General features: G+C 32.7%; 1 protein-coding gene across 1 annotated transcript; it reads right to left on the reverse strand.

Annotated features, from left to right (window-relative positions):
• Window positions 1–233: 233 nt before the first annotated feature.
• LOC127941474 (endoplasmic reticulum metallopeptidase 1) lies at window positions 234–20,520 on the reverse strand. The gene is made up of 15 exons (XM_052536538.1): window positions 20,189–20,520; window positions 18,771–19,075; window positions 14,729–14,856; window positions 14,234–14,339; window positions 13,145–13,291; window positions 12,883–12,975; window positions 10,331–10,543; window positions 9,065–9,285; window positions 5,650–5,824; window positions 5,377–5,567; window positions 4,354–4,506; window positions 3,145–3,347; window positions 2,952–3,067; window positions 1,839–2,002; window positions 234–1,754 (listed from the first exon to the last, which is right to left on the reverse strand). The coding sequence occupies exons 1-15, from the start codon at window positions 20,446–20,448 to the stop codon at window positions 1,578–1,580; spliced, it is 2,652 nt and encodes an 883-aa protein (XP_052392498.1). The 5' UTR covers window positions 20,449–20,520; the 3' UTR covers window positions 234–1,577.
• Window positions 20,521–20,523: the final 3 nt, after the last annotated feature.

A 20,523-nucleotide genomic window follows, 5' to 3' on the forward strand; every position in this document is an offset into this window, starting at 1 on the left:
AAATCATCATATTATTCAGATTTCTGAATGATGCTGAAAATACAGCTTTGATCACAGAAATAAATGACAATTTAACAGAGATTCACTCAGAAAACTGCTGCTTTAAATAGTAATATTTATATAAATATTTTATATATTTTTTTTATATTTTATTATATTTCTATTTCAATTTTTTTTGAAAATTTCTTAAATCTGAACAAGAAAATAATGAAAAGATAACAGGAGACACATAGTGATTTCTTATAGAAAACTGATTCATAACAGAAATACAATTCAATGCAGCAAATGATAAAAACATAAATCAGAAACGATTCGATTCAATCAATAACAGACATTAACGCATGATTCATCAAGACTACAGCACCTCTGTGACAAGAAACGAGTTTCGTACAGCTCCAGTCCAAAAACTTAATATGGCCAGTGCAAGAAATTAAGACAAACATCATTTTTATAAATCATTTAGCTTCATGTGATTACAGTTATTATTCTGACTGTATTATACAGACATGTGCAGGTTTTCTGTCACTGCTTTCATTTGCTCAAACGTGCAAATCTAGCACTAGTTATTTTAATAACTCCCGTGACAAACTCATGATTATTACGAGAACAGACTGAAAATACAGAACATCTGCTCAGTCTCCAGAACGAATGTCCACTTTCATCCCAAACAAAACACACACCAAGGTTAATAAGAGCACACAATCATCTGAAATATGAGACAAAGACATGTATCAGTGTATGTCTGTTTTAAACAAGATCAAGTTGATTAAAATAAAACACCAAGAACGATGAAAACAGCTGGAGATTGTGCTCGGTGCACACGATCTCAGTCGAGCGAACAGTCATCAATACTGAGAAACCCTCTCAAAACCATTATATTCATGACAATTAAACACCATATTCATAATTTATGTTCCTCATAATGGTAGTGTACTACCATCTCATTTTAAAAACAGGATTAGATTAACAAGAATCAGAAATATCAAGTAATATTAATTTGAACTACACAAAGAAAAACGTTTTTATTTTTAGAAATATTAAATATGTATTTAGTTCATTTTTGCAATTTTCATTTCACAATTTCTCGTGAAAAATAACTATAAAATAAATAAATAATTAAAAGAAAAGTTTCTCATTCGATTTTGGGGTAAAACGTGTTTAACGGTCATAAAAAATTATGTCACCATGTAAAAGGTCGGCTTAATTATCTTAATGCAAAATAGTATTTAATACTTTTTAGATTGGAATTGTGTGTTGAAAAATGACCCAGACAAAAATAAAATAAATAGAATCAAAAATAAAAAAGTAAAATCTAAAAGCTAAAACGAATAAAATAAAAAATATATTTATTTTTATTTAAATAAAATAAAATAATAATGAAAAATTATATAAAATAAAAAAATAATAATAAAATGTAAAAAAAAAAAAAAAACAATAATAAAAGAAAAGTCAGTTGGTTGTTGTGAATGAAGGAGCCAGTGTGGAGTTTATGGGTGTGCAGTGATTGAGGGGTCGTGTGTCTCTCTCTCTCTCTCTGTGTGTGTGTGTGTGTGTGAGACGGGGTCCGCTCGCGTCCCTCAGTATCTGTACATGTGATAGGTGCTGACCCAGGACGATGGAAAGGCCCAGGCCGGGAATCTGTTCAGTAAAGCCTCCAGCGGCTCCGAGCTCCGGTCTGGACCGGAGAAGTAATGAGACGAGACGGCCAGAGAGATCAAGCCCTGGTCTGGAGGCACGTCTGAGGAATCGGGCGGCTGAAAGAGCGCACACACACACACACACACGCTCAGATGATAAAGGCCTGGGCTCTCCTCCGCTTCCTCACGAGTCAGACTCACCTGGATCTCAAACCAGAAGCTCCAGGCCGGAGCGTCGAGGCCGTGAGAGTAGAAGACGAAATACTCTCCGCTCAGATCGAACCCCGGCGTCCCGTCACCGAACGACCAGCCAATCAGAGACGAGCCGGCGTGAGGACGCAGATACAGAGACATGTGACTGGGACCTGAAAGAGAACAGTGTCTGTCTCAACACTGACTGGATTCTTAAACGCTCATTTCATCTTTAATCTCGAAAACCAACAAAATCCATATTTAGAAAGCGGCTGAAATTATAAAGTAAGTCATTCATTTATTTATTTAAATATAAATTAAAGTGCCCCTATTATGCCATTTCCAATATTTTCTTTCATGCGGTGTGTGATGAACATAAAAGAACTGAAAAAAATCGGAAAAGCTTGTTTGATTATTAAATTATCAACAGACATTTATTTTTGATAATCAGTGTATATTTACACAAATAATAAATATGACTATAATATAAACATATATATATTTACTATTACACACATATATACATACACATTTATATATATTCTTACATGATATAACTGACTATTATAAAAAAAAAAGCATATATATATATATATATATATATATATATATATATATATATATATATATATATATATATATATATATATACACATACACACACACACATTTATCAGGTGTTTATTATAAAAATTTTACAGAAATAGATAATAAAAAATTATAAGAAAAGAGTAGACTGAAATACTAAAATAAGAACAAATAAAAATAATCATGTTTGTTATATATATAATAAAGTTTGCATATATAACAAACTAGAAAAAAAAAATGTAATATAATTTTTCTAACTAAAATTTATATGCATATGTAAAATGTTTACACTTATTAATTTATTAGCATATAATTTATAAATATATAAATATAAAATTATAAAACTAGTTTGTAAACATTTGTAATACAATATTTCAAACTAGGAAGTTAAAGTAATTAAAAAAATGCATTAGACATTATTACTAACTATGAGTTTAAGTAACTAATGAGTTTAAGATGTGCCTTTTTTTTAATTAATTTTTTTGGAAGAATAAGGTGATCACCAGTCATGGTGAAATGACCCTGACCTCTCACCTTTGGCCTCGAAGCTCATTTTAACGGTTCCCCACTCAGTGTCGTGTCTGGATAAGAGCCGAAACTGCAGCGGAGCTTCAGGAGAGACTTCAGGAGCAGGAAGATACCAGCTCTTCCTGAAAACAGAGGAAGAAGAGCAGCTTTAACGAGAGCTGGAGGACAGCGAGAGCGTCAGTGATCTCTGTCCACTCACTTGACCAGGAACTTGACCGGCAGGAACCATGGGAAGCCGCAGTAGGGCAGCTGCTCGGAGCAGCGTGTGCGGATGCTGTCGTTGATCTGAGGGATGTGAGGCGTGATGTGCTGCATGCCGCTGTAATCCAGACTGTTGATCCATAACCCCGAGTCCGAGCGCTCCACCGTCCCGTCCAGAGCGTGCAACACACGTGTGCTGTGCTGAAAACACACACAGCTTCATCTAAAGTGCTCCAAATATAATCTGGTTTACAAACCATTCCTGTCAACACCTTTCAGACAGGTATAGAGTATCATAATATAATATAATATAATATAATATAATATAATATAATATAATATAATATTATATTATGTTTATATATACATTTTATTATATTATAAATTATTTGTTGTGTGTTGTGCTATTCGCTTAATATTAATTAAGCAAATTAATATTAGTATAAAAAAATTATAATAATAATAATAATTATGGTATTTCTTTAAAAAAGATTTAGAAATAAGGAGAATTACAAAAAAATAATAATAAATAAATCATAGCATTTCATTCATATAAATCAGAAACAACAAGATTAAGTTTAAGCATTTTTTTATTACCGTATTTTCTGGACTATAAGTCGCACTTTTTTCATAGTTTGGCTGGTCCTGCGACTTATTGTCTGGTGTGACTTATTTATCAAATTACTTTGACATGAACCAAGAGAAAACATTACCGTCTCCAGCCGCCAGAGGGCGCTCTATACTGATCCTGTAGTCTACACTGAACACATAGAGCGCCCTCTGGCGGCTGGAGACGGTAATGTTTTCTCTTGGTTCTAAATAAATGCGACTTATAGTCCAGTGCGATATATATATATTCTTTTTTTAAATAAATAATCAGTAATAAAATCAGTTTTTGTTTATTAAGCTTTATATTTTATATCAAATTTAGTTTTAGTTATTTTAGTGCAAAAAGTTAAGCTGTCTTGTAAACTAGAAAATAAGCTTTTATATATATTTTATTCCAGTTAAAGCCCTTATTATACCATTTTGGATGTTGCCTTTCATTTCACGTGTGATGTAGCTGTAAGTTTTGAAGCTGACAGTGCACGACTAATAAAGTTATGGTCTCAATCTGGACCTGCTCTTCCGTGTGTTAACATCAGGTGAGGAGCGCTGTGGGAGTCACTTCACTTTATATAATAATCCTGCTCTTAAAACAGATTACCTGGACAAAGATGCGCTTGGGTCGTGGGCTTGATGGGTCAGCAGAATACGGGAAGAACAGACCACAGCAGACCAGAACGAACATCAGCACAAACACTGATCCCAGACCAGCCAAGATCCGCCTCGTACTGCAGGCCAGATAGATGAAGTGCATCTGGAGAGAGAGAGAGAGAGACATAGAGAGAGAGAGAGAGAGAGAGAGAGACGTCACATGTGTCCTGATCCGGCATACAAATATCACGGCAATAAAACACCTTTAACTTGAGACACACAGAAGGAGAGAGAGAGATAATTTAATCTCTGCTTCTTTTGTTTGCAATTTGAAATTGTGAATTTGATTTTTTTTTCTTCAAATTTTTTAATTACTGAATTATATATTTTTTTATAATAACTGAATTTTTAAATGAGATTTTTTTAAATCCGATTTTAGATTTTTTGAAAATTCGAATTAGATTTTTTTTAATTAGATTTTTTTAATCTGAGTTTTTTAATTAAAATGTTTGAATTTGGATTACTGAATTTTTTTAGTACTGAATTTTTAAATTAGAGTTTTTTTAAATATGATTTTTGAATATGAAATTGAAATTTAGAAATTTTGAATTAGATTTTTTAAATTAGAATTTTCGAATGAGTTTTTAATTTACCGAATTACAATTTTTCAATAATAACTGAATTTTTTTATTCGATTTTATAAATCTGATTTTTGAATCTGAAATTTAATTTTTGAAATTTTTAATTAGATTTTTTTTTTATTAGAATTTTTGAATACAAGTTGTTTAAATTACATTTTTGAATCTGAATTACTGAATTTGAATTTCTTAATATTAACTGAATTTTTCAATTAGATTTTCCCTAATCAATTTTTTTCAAAATCTAAAATATAATTTTTTTATTAGATTTTTTTTATTATAATTTTTTTAATATGAAATAGATTTTTTTGAAATTTGCATTTGAATTTTTCTTTTTACATTTGTGAATTATAATAGTTGAATTTACTATGTTACTGTTAGTCTGTATGACTCACAAAATATGAGGACAGAATGACTGTTGCCAGGGTAACGAGTGATGCCAGGACGACGTCGGGGGGGATCTCGGTTCCGCTGCGGCCCAGGATGGGTGTGAAGATCTCGAACACCACCCAGATGAGGAACATGATGTGGACGTAGGGCACGGCGAGACCCGTCAGATACAGGACGGAGTACTGCAGAGACGCTCCTGAAGCGACACACACACACACTCAATCCGGCTGAACCACTGAGACGGGACGATCTGCGGTGTAATGCTGCACGTGTCTGACCTCTGGCTCTGAAGTGTTTGGTGAGCAGCAGTTTGCTGGCCAGAGGGAAGACGACCATCATCATGGGCACGTACGCCGAACACAAGCCGCGCTGAGTGAGGAAGAGCAGCGCACAACACCACAACAGCAGACTGACGTCAAAGAAGCGCTCGGACAGATCCACGCTGCTCACACCCTGACGGACACAGACACTTTCATTAATGACCACACACACAGATACCATCTCCACATGTACAGAGAGATCATCAGACGTTTGAGCGATCATTTCCTGATCTAGTGCTGGTTCAGCACACACACACACACTCACACTCACACTCACACACACACACACACACACACACACACACACACACACACACACACACACACACACACACACACAGTGAGGGAGGAGCAACAGATGAACGTCAGCAGAGAATCAACTAGATCAGATATCTCTGTTCAGCTGAATAAGATAAATAAAAAATATACAAAAATCCAAAAATAAAATAATTAAAATAAAAATAAAAATAATTTAAATAATGCTTAGTCAGCAATAAAATAAATAAAATGTAGTATATTTAATTTTTATTTAAATAATGCTTCTATTTGGTGTCTAAATAAATAAAATAAATAAACACATTGTTTATTTAAATTGTATTTAAACTATGCTATGATTTGATGCTAAAATACATATTTAAAATTAAAATAATGCTAAGATTTGGTGTTACATTTTTTTTTTATTTAAAAATGTAAAGATTCTGTTTGTTTGTTAAACTAGTGATAGTTTTGTTTGTTTGTATTTTAATGACAAGATGTTGTTTTTAGCCAAATAAAATAAAAAATAAACAAATCTGAAGTTTATCGGATTAAAAAAAAATCTCAATTAACTTAAAAATATAAATAATAATAATAATAATAATAATAATACTGAGTTTATTGGATTCCATGTATATGACTCAAACACACTAGAGGAGCAAAAAAACACATTCTCAAACTAGTATGAGTAAAAATGTGTTTAAAAAAATGACAAAGATCATTCAAAATTGTTACAAATTAACTTTAAAATGTACAAATGTTGCATGTAATCTCTTAATTGATAAGAACGGCAAATAAGTGACGTGTTTGTTAACTCTGTGTCTGAATCTGGACTTTAGAAGATGTTGAGTTTACAGTCATTACAGCGCTTTCATAAGAAGATGAGCAGAGAATCAGAGCTCAGTAGAGCTGCACAAATAAAACCCTCGAACACAGACAGAAGACTTTTATTACATTATATTTTAGATAAATGATGTTCTTCTGAGCTTTCTGTTCATCAGAGAACCCTTGAAACTAAAACGAATCACAGTTTCCACACAAATATTCAGCATCACATCCGTTTTCAACACTGATAATAATCAGAAATGTTTCTTGAGCAGTAAATCAGCATATTTTCATGATTTCTGAAGATCATGTGACACTGAAGACTGGAGGAATGATGCTGAAAATACAGCGGAGCATCACAGAAATAAATTACACTTTAACACAGATTCACACAGAAAACAGTTGATTTAAACTGTAAAAATATTTTACAATTTTACTGTACTTTTAATCAAATAAATGCAGCCTTCCTGAGCAGAAGAGACTTCTTAAAAAAATAATAAATAAAATAAAAATTCTACCAGCTCCAACCTTTTGAGCAGTGATAATAATAAACCAGTTATGAGAAATTCATCAAACAACACTAATATTGTGTGACCTGAATATATTCTAATAACTAATCTTGAAATTAAAGTCTAACTATACAAGTTCAAGTAAGAAAAAAGCTTAAATGTGATAGTAAAAACCTTTAAAAGAAATGACGAAGAGTTCCAGCATCTCAAACACACACTTCTTCTACATTCATGAAGACCGTGTCATGTTACAGAGACGTAGCTGTGAACTCTGGGACTTTAAGGTCTGAGGTATTAGTCATTAGTCACTAACGACCCTCGCGTGACCGTAATGAGGTCAAACACAAACCCTTGAGAAAGCTCTGGTTTCATGTGACTTCAGGCTCAAGAGCGGGACATTCAGTAACTAGTCCTTACAAACACAACCTACAAACATTACAATTTAGAAATCAATCATTTAAATAAACTAATGAAAATATGCATTTTGCTTTACATTTTATTTTTTTATAAATTAAAAAAATTATAATAATAGTAAATAATTTTTATAAAATTTTTTACAATATTTTTTATTTAATTAATAATGTTTTGGAATGAAGGAATGAATAAATAAAAAATATTATTATTATTATTACTACAGTGTGCTCAAGTTTACTTCAAACAGGAAACAAGGGACTAGTCACTGGATTGATGAGCTTCATTGGTTTAACTGAACAGATTCATAATTTAAGTGAGCATGTCAGTTTTCAGTGATAATATGAATGTAATTTATGCATGTAATTAAATAAAATATTTTTAAATGTATTTTAAATAATGCAACTGATTTGGAATTAATACATTTTTTATATTATTATTTAAATAAAGCTAGTTATGTTTTTATTATGTTGTGTTATGATGTTAAAATAATATATATATTAAATTTATAATAAAAATTCTACTACTAATAATAATTTGAATAATAAAAATTTAGAATTATTATAATTATTACTACTAGAATTATATTTTATTAGTATTATTAATATATACAATTATTTATGTATTATTAATCATAATAGTGATAATATGTTTTATTATTATTATTATTATTATTATTATTATTATAAAAATGTATTATGTAAAATAAACAATAATTAATTATAAATGCAATATAATAATAATAATAATAATAATAATAACAATAATTATTTAATTGGTTAAAAATGTAAATATTTAACAGATTCTTAATATTAACCAGCATATCAATTACCTGTGATTTATTAAAAATTTATTTAAAATATACAAAAAAAAAAAAAAAAAAAAATATAAATATATATATATATATATATATATATATATATATATATATATATATATATATATATATATATATATATATATATATATATATATATATATATAAATAATGGATTTTATTTTATTTGTTATATCATTATTATTTCATAATATTTGTATTTTATTTACTTAATTGATGGTATAAATGTGGAGTAAATTAATAAATACATTTGACATCATTATATATATAAAATATTATTGTATTAAATAAATAATATTTTACAGATGTTAAATCAATTTTGTATTAATGTTATTATTTAAATAATGAACATATTTGCTGTTAAAGACAAAAGAAAATGTATTCATTATTTTTTATTTAAATAATGAACAGACTCCTATCAGTTAATCAGTGACAACATAATTAAAAATGTATTTTATGAACACACAAATAAATCACTTGATGTAGATGTTCCAGCGGTGAGTGAATGTGAGCGGTGTTTTGTCCCAGGACTCACCCCGTAGTACAGGTTCTTGGCCAGCGTGTGGATCAGCAGGATCTTCCCGACGGCGACGGATCCGTACAGACACACAGCGGCGTAGAAGTGTGTGTACCAGAACATGGAGCGTCCCGCGAGCGTCACGAGCAGAGCCACGATCTGAACCGTCAGCAGAGCCACGAACCAGCTCAACACAGCCACACACGCCGCACACGCCAGATCACGCGTGTAGCGGCCGCCTGCCGCGGGACACACACCAGCACACGCCTCAGAACACGCAAGAGCAGCCACAAACATGCACTAGACTCTACAATCAATCAATCAGAACATGAAGCTGTGGACTTCAGTTACTCCGGTTTATATTGTTCATTACTCACATTACAAGAGATGATTCCTGTTTGTTCCTGTAGCGTTTGACACAGAATTGGCTTTAACTAAACAAACTCATACAATCAGCCAGCACATCAGATATTATCACATATGAGTTATTACAAACTAATCTGAATACACTTTAAAATTCAAATAAAATAATAAATGTATAAAATGTATTTTTCATTTAAATAATGCTCTATATAATTAAAATAATTTTAATAAATAATTATGAATTCAAATAAATCTAAAAACAAATATAATTTAATTATTTAATAATCATTTAAATGCATTCATTTATTTATTTTATTTAAATACTGTTATGATTATGCATTGCATGAATAAATAAATATTTTACTACTTATTTAAATAATGCTGTGATTTGCCATATAAACAAATGAATTCATTTTATTTAAATTATGCTGTGCTTCTGTGCTGTGGTGTTAAAATAGATAAGTAAATAAATAATAATCTTTCCATATATATAATGCTTTGATTTGATGTAAAAAAAAATAGATAAATAATTTTTTTTTTTTTTTAATAATGCAATGATTTGGCATTAAATTAAATGAATAAATAAATACATTTATTTACATATAATTTGTTTTAATAATTATGAGTTGGTGTTAAAAAAAAACTTACATCCAATTAATTTTTTTAACAACATATCAGTAGAAAAGGAGAAATTAAAATAATCATAAGACTAAGAATTTAATAAATTAACATTTAAATCATCTACAATACACATATTTTCCATATGTGCTTTTTTAATTTAAAAATCTAGAAATATATATATATATTTATAAAATAAAAAAAACATCAATGAAATGTCTGAATAAAAGCATTCAGTGACAGTAAATATAAATATTAACAGTTTTAACAGACTGATATATCCTCATGTTCACCAGCACTTACCTGCACTGCTAGATAACCTGCACTTCCTGCCCAGGTAGATCACCGTGGCAACAGCAGCCAGGTAGTTGATGATGGTACCAACACGTGCAGGGTACGCAACCACGGTAACGCCCAACAGATCAAAGAACACCATGTTACCATGACGATAGGCTGATGAGTCAGCCAGCTCATCTGACATCACCAGGTGTTTGAGCACAGACAGGATGTTGTCACCTGCAGACGGACACACGTCAGATACACAATCTATATGAATCTGTACTGTGTATTATATTTGTGAAATATATTGTTAGTTTTGTATATGATTAGTTATTAACTATTTGATTATTTTACTATCATTAGAAGTATTGTTTTACTTCTACTATTAGTTTGCCAAGAAAATAGCCTTTGCTGCTGATATTTCAAAATAAATATATTTATTTTAACACCAAATTATAGCATTACTTAAACATATTTATTTATTTAAACACTAAATCATATAATTATGTAATTAAATTATATATATTTTTTAAAAGCCACGTCATAGCATTATTTTAATTTAAAAAATAAAAATTATATTATATATATATATATATATATATATATATACACATACACACACACACACACACACACACATATATATAATTTTTATATTCTATATATATTCTTATTATATATATTTTTTAAAAGCCACGTCATAGCATTATTTTAATTTAAAAAATAAAAATAATATTATATATATATATATATATATATATATATATATATATATATATATATATATATATATATATATATATATATATATATACATATACATACACACACACACACACACACACACACACATATATATATAATTTTTATATTCTATATATATTCTTATTCTATATATTTTTTAATGGTTATATTATGTATTGTTGTATTATTTCTCAAGCACATTAAACAGCAGCAGAGCGTGCATGTGTCCTGGTGACTGAGGTTCAGGTGAAACACAGCTGTTATTGTTCTACAGCCGAGGGATTAAACTTTAAACCTGTACAGTGTGTTCAGTCTAACAGAGCACAACTTGAATGTGTTTCCCTCAGGATATCAGCAAACACTCTTATACTGAGCCACTGATGCACATCCATCCAGCAGAGCAGCCCTGAACTATCAGACAGAATTCATACCGTTTATTATGATGCACAACGGCTGAATACTGCATTAATGCATCACACTGCGTATGGTTACTGTTCAAAAACTGCCTGCGGCTGGGCTAATGCATTACTCATTTTTATAGTTATAATAAAATATTTTGTAAATAATGATAATTAATAACAATATTAATTGTAATAATAATAATATGATACTATTTTAGAATTAATTTAGAATTACTAGTATTATAGTTTATTAGTATTATTATTAATATATATATATATATATATATATATATATATATACACTATTATTAATGTACTATTAATCATAATAATGATATAAATAATAATAATTATTATAAAATTATATTATGTAAAATAAACAGTAATTAATAATAAAATCAATATAATAATAATAATAATAATTCAATAAAATAATAATTATAACAAGTATATTTTATTAGCATTAAATACATTTTATTATTTTTATTTATAATAAAATTTGCTACTTCTACTATTAATAATTTTAATATAGTAATATAATTTTGAATTATTATTACTACCAGTATTACATTTTATTACTATTATTAATATGTATAATATTATTAATGTATTATTAATCATAATAGTGATATACATAATAATAATTATTATTATTATTATAAAATTACATATATATATAAACACACACTATTATTAATGTACTATTAATCATAATAATGATATAAATAATAATTATTATTATAAAATTATATTATGTAAAATAAACAGTAATTATAAATTCAATAAAATAATAATAATTCAATAAAATAATAATGATAAGTATCTTTTATTAGCTTTAATAGCATGTATTATTTTTATTACTACAACTACTACTACTAATAATAATTTTAATATAATGATATAATTTAAGAAAATACATTCTTAAATGATTATTATATATTCATACAAACATTATTAAAAATAAACAATAATTATTGAATTGGTTAATAATAAATAGTCAATAGTAGTAATAAATAATCATACTAATAATGAACATTGGTGTTTTAGTCTGTTAGTCTGATTCAGTTGAAGTGACTTCAGCAGCACAGAAATAAAGTTCACGATCTTGTGAAAGTGATTAAATGATCTAACAAAGATGATCTTAAGCAGCGAGACGCCAGAAGAACACAGACAGATGAAATATTCCAGTTATTCCCAAAGATATGAGATTTAGAGTTAAAGAAATCAGTCTGTTTGGGTTTGATCCGTCTGAATGCTGCTGCTCTGCTCAAACTCACAGGAGTGTGAGACACACACACACACACACAGATACAGTGATCTGTGTGTGTGTGTGTGTCTGATCTTCTCTCGCTCAGCATCCGAAGCAGCTTTAACAGAGCAGCCGCTGAGATCTTCTCTCATGTTTTCTTCCAGGTATTTCCGGAATCTCACCTGCTCTCTGGATGGAGTCGGTGTGGATCCGCTCCGGAGTGTCGTATTTAGTGTGATAGATGAAACCGTTCTCTATAAACGCCAGATCAATCCCTGCACAACACCCAGAGGACAAACACTTCACACACAATCACACAGATGATTCAGAAGACAGCGATTATTCAGAAACATCATCGAAATCAGATGATTGCACTATACAGCAATTGTAACCTGATTTGATTTAAAAGCATCACCAGTGCAGATGAATCAGTGAAGCTCGTACCGGGAATTTTGCCGAAGTCCCTGTAGATGCGGAAGTCTGTGTCTGAGGGAATGACGCCGCTCTGGAAAACCTCCTGACCGACCACTGATGCGAACGGATGGACAGCGGCTCGGACGTACGCCTGGACCAGCCACGGGTTCTCCGGCCCTGAGACACAATCATTCAGTCACGCTCACATCTAGACGCTTCGCAGAATGTTCCTGCTGCTCTTTTCCACACCATGAAAGTCAACGTTAACAGAATCGGATAAACACACACAGCTTTTTGAGCTCCCACATAAGAGAAGATATTTCCATATTATATATTTCCAGTTCAGTGGCTGCAACAACAACGTTCTGTTTCAAAACATTCACAGAAATGAGGAGCGTCCATAGATTCAAATAAGCATCTCAAATAATTCTATTTAAAGTTTCATGCAAATTTCTTTCCAATGACTTTTCCAGCCGTTCCTGATTTACTGGATAAGGATAAAAGAATAAAATTAAAATAAATAAATAACTATATATATATATATATATATATATATATATATATATATATATATATATATATATATATATATATATATATATATATATATATATATACTGTATTTTTGTCTTTGAATAATCCTTGCATTAAAAATTAGATTTCTAGCCATGCAATAAATAAATTTTTATTTTATTTATATATATATATATATATTTTTTTTTTTTTTTTTTTTTTACAAAAAAATACTTCAGAGCTTGCCATAACTAGAAAACATTATATTCATTATTAAAAAAAAAAAATTATTTATTGCATGGCTAGAAATCTCATTTTTAATGCAAGGATTATTCAAAGACAAAAATACAGTTGCTGAGGTGATGAACTTTAGATGACTTGTAATCACTTAAGTTATTTTGAGGCTTAAATCTGATTAATATGGTTTGAAAAAGTGGTTGAGAACCGCTGGTGTGTGAGTGAATGATGACAGGAGACGGTAAACAAACCCTTTCATTCTGGGAGAGTTCTGCCTAGCAACAGAGAAGATGAGGTATGGATGTGCTGCAGGTGTTGAGCTCTGACACACACACACACACACACACACACAGTGCAGTGAATGTTTACCTGTCTGAAACACCACCTCTTTCCCGCCCACTCCTGCCGCCTCCAGGTTCACAAACGCTCGCACCTGCTGAGCCCAGGGATGCTGGGTAATGAAGCCGTGACTGGCCTGAGAGAGACAAACACAATCAGAGATGTTTATATGCGTCTGTGTGTGACACTGAACCAGGGAGAGTACTGTTTAACTAAAACTATACAGAAAAAATTTTCATTACTCTAAATAAAACATGAACTAAAATAAAATATTTACCTGATGTACTACAATAACTAAAACTAAGATTAAATTAATAAAAGCGTATAGAAATTTTTTAATAATAATAATAATAAATTGCACACAAAAAAAAACTTTTAACTAAAATAAAAATATAAATTAAAAAAAGTAAATTATACAATTTGAATAAAAACTATAACAATATTTAGACTGTTGAAGATGCAAACAGCAGTCTGACCCTCACTGAGGTCAGAGGTCAGAGGTCAGCTGTTGCTGTGACCTCTCACCTGCAGGATGTTCTCCTCGGCTCCGTTAAACAGGAAGATTATTCCATGTTTGAGCGGCGAGGAGAGATACGCCAGAGAATGTAACACCTCCAACATCACAGAGCAACTGACGGCGTCATCACTGGCTCCTGAAAACACAGACACACACACACACACGCACGCACGCACACACACACACACAGAGACACAGACACAGACACACACACACACACACACACAGACAGAGACACAGACACACAGACACACACACACACAGACAGAGACACAGACACACACACACACACACAGACACACACACACAGACGTGCACACACACAGACAGAGACACAGACACACACACACACACACAGACACACACACACAGACGTGCACACACACAGACAGAGACACAGACACACACACAGACGCGCACACACACAGACAGAGACACAGACACACACACACACACACAGACGCGCACACACACAGACACACACAGACACAGACACACACAGACACACACACACACACACACACAGACAGAGACACACGCACGCACGCATGCACGCAGACACACACGCAGACACACACAGAGACACACACAGACAGAGACACAGACACACACAGACACACACACACAGACGCGCACACACACAGACAGAGACACAGACACACACACACACACACACAGACGCGCACACACACAGACACACACAAACACAGACACAGACACACACACACAGACACAGACAGAGACACACGCACGCACGCATGCACGCAGACACACACGCAGACACACACAGAGACAGACACAGAGACACACACAGAGACACACACAGACACAGACACACACACACACACAAGCATGCACGCAGACACACACACACACATGCACATACAGACACACACACACACACACACAACATCTTCAGTTATTACTTACACACTAGTGTTGGGCATGCACACAAATCTCGAAACTAAATGAAACGTATAAATATATAAAACCATAGATATGCAAGATACATAAAGAGCATATAAACAATGCATCTGTGTATATAAAACACTGCACAATTAATCCTGGAACAACTTTCCCATCAGTCAAACACAGCCCTAACTCAAACACAAATCATGAACGCTCAATAAAATGAGTCCAAGCGTGACAGAGCTCCAGCCCCGCTGTCAGACGCTCTGTTAAACACTCATGTGACTTCATCATCATCATCATCATCATCATCATCAGCAGAGACTCTCATGAGAACACTACAGTCATGAATCAGGGAGGTTTGCTGCGGCTGAAAGCAGGAATAAAGTTCAAGGCAAACTGATCCCAGGCCATGTCAGCATGCAAATACACACACACACACACACACACGCACACACGCCATCTGTGTTCACTTTCACTTCCTAGATTTCTAAGGATCAGGAATTCAGGACAAAGGTGACAGCGGAATGAACAGCACTGATATATCACATAAATAATGCAAATAATGCAATGTGCCTCTCCATATACAACCAACATCAGACACAAACACTGTGAAAAATGAGAAAGACATGAGACACGAGTCGAAGAACACCGACACCGAACACAATGAAACCGTAAACTGCTCGATCTGATCACTGTCACCGCCAACAACAGCAGACACCACACATAAACAGAGACGGAGGACGCCGGTGAAGAAATATGGATTTCCACACAAGACATTCTCAAATCATGACATCATGTCAAGACGTATTTCCAAAAAGAATGAGTCCGGGAACAGTCTGTTCTAGAAGCCCAGACACACATGAGATCTCGGTAATATCTCGGTTACTTCTCCAAGACAGAATTGAGATTAAACAGAACAAACAGATCCCAGTAATCTCATGTGTTTCAACAACGTCTCAAACTGTGCTCAGCTCAATATGAACTCAAACCTTTCTCATCAAACGATCTCAGCTGCTCCACGTTCATTTTAGAGCTCTTAATCGACAACCAGAGACCTACCGAGGGACTCAGTCCTGAGACAAAGGTAAATACCTAATGTGTTTCTCAGTTATGTCTCGTTTAAGTCTCATAAGAGCAACTTCTGAGCAATCACATTTCACGGAGTTAATTCTCTGACTTGATGAAGCTTCAGCGCGTGTTTTTTAGGAGAAACAACTAAGAGAAAGTTAAATCCTCTCATTTAAGACTCATAAGTTATAAAAGAGCAACATCCGAGCAAAAACATCTTATTTAGTCAACTTTCATCTTTTGTGAGACTGCTTTTCGGTGCAGGTTTTTATTAGAAATATCTGAGACAAAGGGAAATACCTAATGTACCTAATGTCTCATTTAAGTCTCATACGAGCAACTTCTGAGCAATAACATTTTATCGAGTCAACTCTTTGACTGAAGCTTTATTGTTTTCAATTCACAGAAACATCTGAGAAAAAGTTAAATCCTTTGAAATTCTTGTTAAGTCTCATTTAAGACTCATAATTTATAAAAGAGAAACATACGAGCAAAAGCATCTTATTTAGTCAACTTTCTGCTTTTGTGGCACTGCTTTTCGGTGCAGGTTTTTATTAGAAATATCTGAGACAAAGGTAAATAACTAATGTGTTTCTCAATTATGTCTCGTTTAAGTCTCATACGAGCAACTTCTGAGCAATAACATTTTACGGAGTTAATTCTCTGACTTGATGAAGCTTCAGCGCACATTTTTAGGAGAAACATCTGAGACAATGTTAAATCCTTTGTGATTCTCGTTCAAGTCTCATTTAAGACTCATGTTATGAAAGAACAACTTTTAAGCAAAAACATCTTTAGTCAACTCTTTCCTTAGGTCCGTCACACTGCTTTTCAAAGGGAAATACTTAATGTGATTCTCAATTAAGTCTCGTTTAAGTCTCATACGAGCAACTTCTGAGCAATAACATTTTATCGAGTCAACTCTTTGACTGAAGCTTTATTGTTTTCAATTCACAGAAACATCTGAGAAAAAGTAAAATCCTTTGAAATTCTTAAGTCTCATTTAAGACTCATAATTTATAAAAGAGAAACATACGAGCAAAAGCATCTTATTTAGTCAACTTTCTGCTTTTGTGGCACTGCTTTTCGTTGCAGGTTTTTATTAGAAATATCTGAGACAAAGGTAAATAACTAATGTGTTTCTCAATTATGTCTCCTTTAAGTCTCATAAGAGCAACTTCTGAGCAATAACATTTTACGGAGTTAATTCTCTGACTTGATGAAGCTTCAGTGCACATTTTTAGGAGAAACATCTGAGACAATGTTAAATCCTTTGTGATTCTCGTTCAAGTCTCATTTAAGACTCATGTTATAAAAGAACAACTTTTGAGCTAAAACATCTTTAGTCAACCCTTTCCTTAGGTCCGTCACACTGCTTTTCAAAGGTAAATACTTAATGTGATTCTCAATTAAGTCTCGTTTAAGTCTCATACGAGCAACTTCTGAGCAATAACATTTTATTGAGTCAACTCTTCATTCAACTTCATTGTTTAAACAGAAACATCTGAAACAAAATTAAATCTTTTGTGGCTCTCATTTAAGTCTCATTTCAGACTCACGTTGTAAAAAGAGCAAAAACTATTTAGTGAATTAACCCTTTCCATTAATGAAGCTTCATGATTGTCAGTTGTTTTTAGGAGAAACATCAGAGTCAAAGGTGAATGTGGTTCTCAGTTACGTCTCATTTAGGTCTCACAAATTATGAAAGAGCAACTTCTGAGCAATAAGACTTGATTAAGTTAACTCTTTTCCTTAAAGATCTTAATTATTATCAGTGCAGTTTTTTTGAAGTAAATGTGGTTCTCAATTATGTCTCATTTAAGTCTCTTAAATTATGAAAGAGGAACTTTATTATCCTTCACTTAATAAGCTTCATCATTTTTACTGAAATAAACTTTAGCAGAAACTTGATGATTAAGACGTGAAATTGGAACATAAAGATCAAACCGTATCAAAGTTGAAACTTAAATGAGATGGAAACATCTATGAGACAAAGTCATCCTGAGCTATGAAACAACAAACGTTCTCGGTTCATTTGTGAAGCGTTGATTAAACGTTGTAAATACGTACCCACACTGTTTGCCACCGAGTCAAAGTGGCAGTTTGCGAGCATGAAGTGCTGTGCCGTGGTTTTCGGCTCTAGTTTGACCACGATGTTGGTCACACGGTCGTAATAGCTGGTGAAGCCGCCCAGGAAGTCAATGCTGAAGGATCCAGTGGGGCGCTGGACGTCCACAGTGATGGAGTGAGGACCGGTTTGACTCCCGATCCGGATCTGCTCGATCTGATCCAGCAGGTAGTTCACCGTCGTGATCTCGTTCTCTGGACTTCCGACGGTCCGCGGGCCGACGCTGGTGATCCGCTCCAAATGCTTCCTGATAAACACACACACACACACACACACACACACACATCCCAACAGAACACAACTTTACAGCTATTCTGTTATGTTACTGTTTATTTATTTATATATCTATAGATTATGAGTTTTTTCTCAATGAGATTCATTATTTAATTGCAGCGAAGTTGTTAAATCTAGTTCCTGTGTATAATGACAATAAAGATTGTATTCTATTCAAACTCTACGAATGAAATTCTCACAATAAAATCATGAACTTTAATTTAATAACAACATCATGAGCAGAGATCTTTGCAGTATATGCAAAAATGATATTGAAAAAAAAAAAATATATATATATATATGTGTGTTGTGTGTGTGTGTGTGTGATTTCCTTATAATATAATGATTTTTAATTATCACTATTTTTGTTTATTTTATTCTTTATGTTTTTTTATTCTATATCAAATCCAAACAGACGTTTTAATCCCCATATTATTAAATTGAAAAACGTATATAATAACTTGATTAGTATTTTTTATAAGTGTAGTCAATATTATTGGTTGGAAGATAAACATATATGGATAATCAAAAGTCACTTTTAAAACATTTTGTCTTGTTTTAAACACACAACTCAAGATGTATTATTAAGTTCATGCTTAAAACACTTTTTTTTTTAGTTTACTTACAGGATCTTTAACCTTCATGTTATTTGCATGTAACCTTCTTTTGTTTGCTGTATGACAAAAAATAATTCACTGAAATTAACCCCTTAAATGATTTTGAATGTTATCTAAACCACATCAACGCTTTAAAGTTAATAGACATCTCTCATAAATCCTAAAGCCATTGTATCAAAGTAATCAAAGTTACTGTTGTCATAGTAATACTGAGATACATTGTATCTGTTAACTGTCTTCAAAAAACAATAGCAACAACAGTCGAGTGAATGTAAACAAAGTATCCTATACGTTACACAATCAAAATGAATTATTTTATAATATATACTATGAGTTTATCACATCATACACAATCGTGATTCATTATGAAAACACTACAGTGCTTTATACCATGGCATTATGCTCGTTTTACCATGGTATTACTGTAGTAAACAGGTAAGTAGCCTGGTATTATCGCATGTAAAGTGTACCTGGCCCGGATCGCGTTGAAGAGTCCCGGGCTGCTGATGACGAGCTGTCGCAGAGAGAGCAGAACCAGGAGCCACAGCAGACACACGAACCCGAGCAGCAGCAGCACAGCGGAACTCTCGCCCAGCAGCCCAGCGCTCACTTCCGGCTTGTGTTTGCGCCTCGGGAGCCCGTTCAGCGCGGCTGCTTCATCGCTACAGCCCGGCTGCTTCTGCTGCTTCTGTTGGGCTCTGATTCTGCGGACCGTTGATTCTGTTTCCATCTTTACTACCGCTGCTCCTGCTGCCTGCTCTCAGCGTGAACGGAAGCGGCAGAGGGACAAACTTCCTCAGGCACC

The sequence above is a fragment of the Carassius gibelio genome, chromosome A21, assembly GCF_023724105.1.
Source record: "Carassius gibelio isolate Cgi1373 ecotype wild population from Czech Republic chromosome A21, carGib1.2-hapl.c, whole genome shotgun sequence".
Classification (NCBI taxonomy): Eukaryota; Metazoa; Chordata; class Actinopteri; order Cypriniformes; family Cyprinidae; genus Carassius; species Carassius gibelio.

Excerpts from the sequence above, each read along its gene's own strand:
- LOC127941474 (XM_052536538.1), bottom strand. The coding sequence starts at position 20,448 with ATGGAAACAGAATCAACGGTCCGCAGAATCAGAGCCCAACAGAAGCAG. Across the intron at positions 10,544-12,882 it reads CGACTCCATCCAGAGAGCAG|GTGACAACATCCTGTCTGTG; the intron begins GTGAGATTCCGG and ends GTCCGTCTGCAG. Across the intron at positions 2,003-2,951 it reads AATGAGCTTCGAGGCCAAAG|GTCCCAGTCACATGTCTCTG; the intron begins GTGAGAGGTCAG and ends GTTCTCTTTCAG.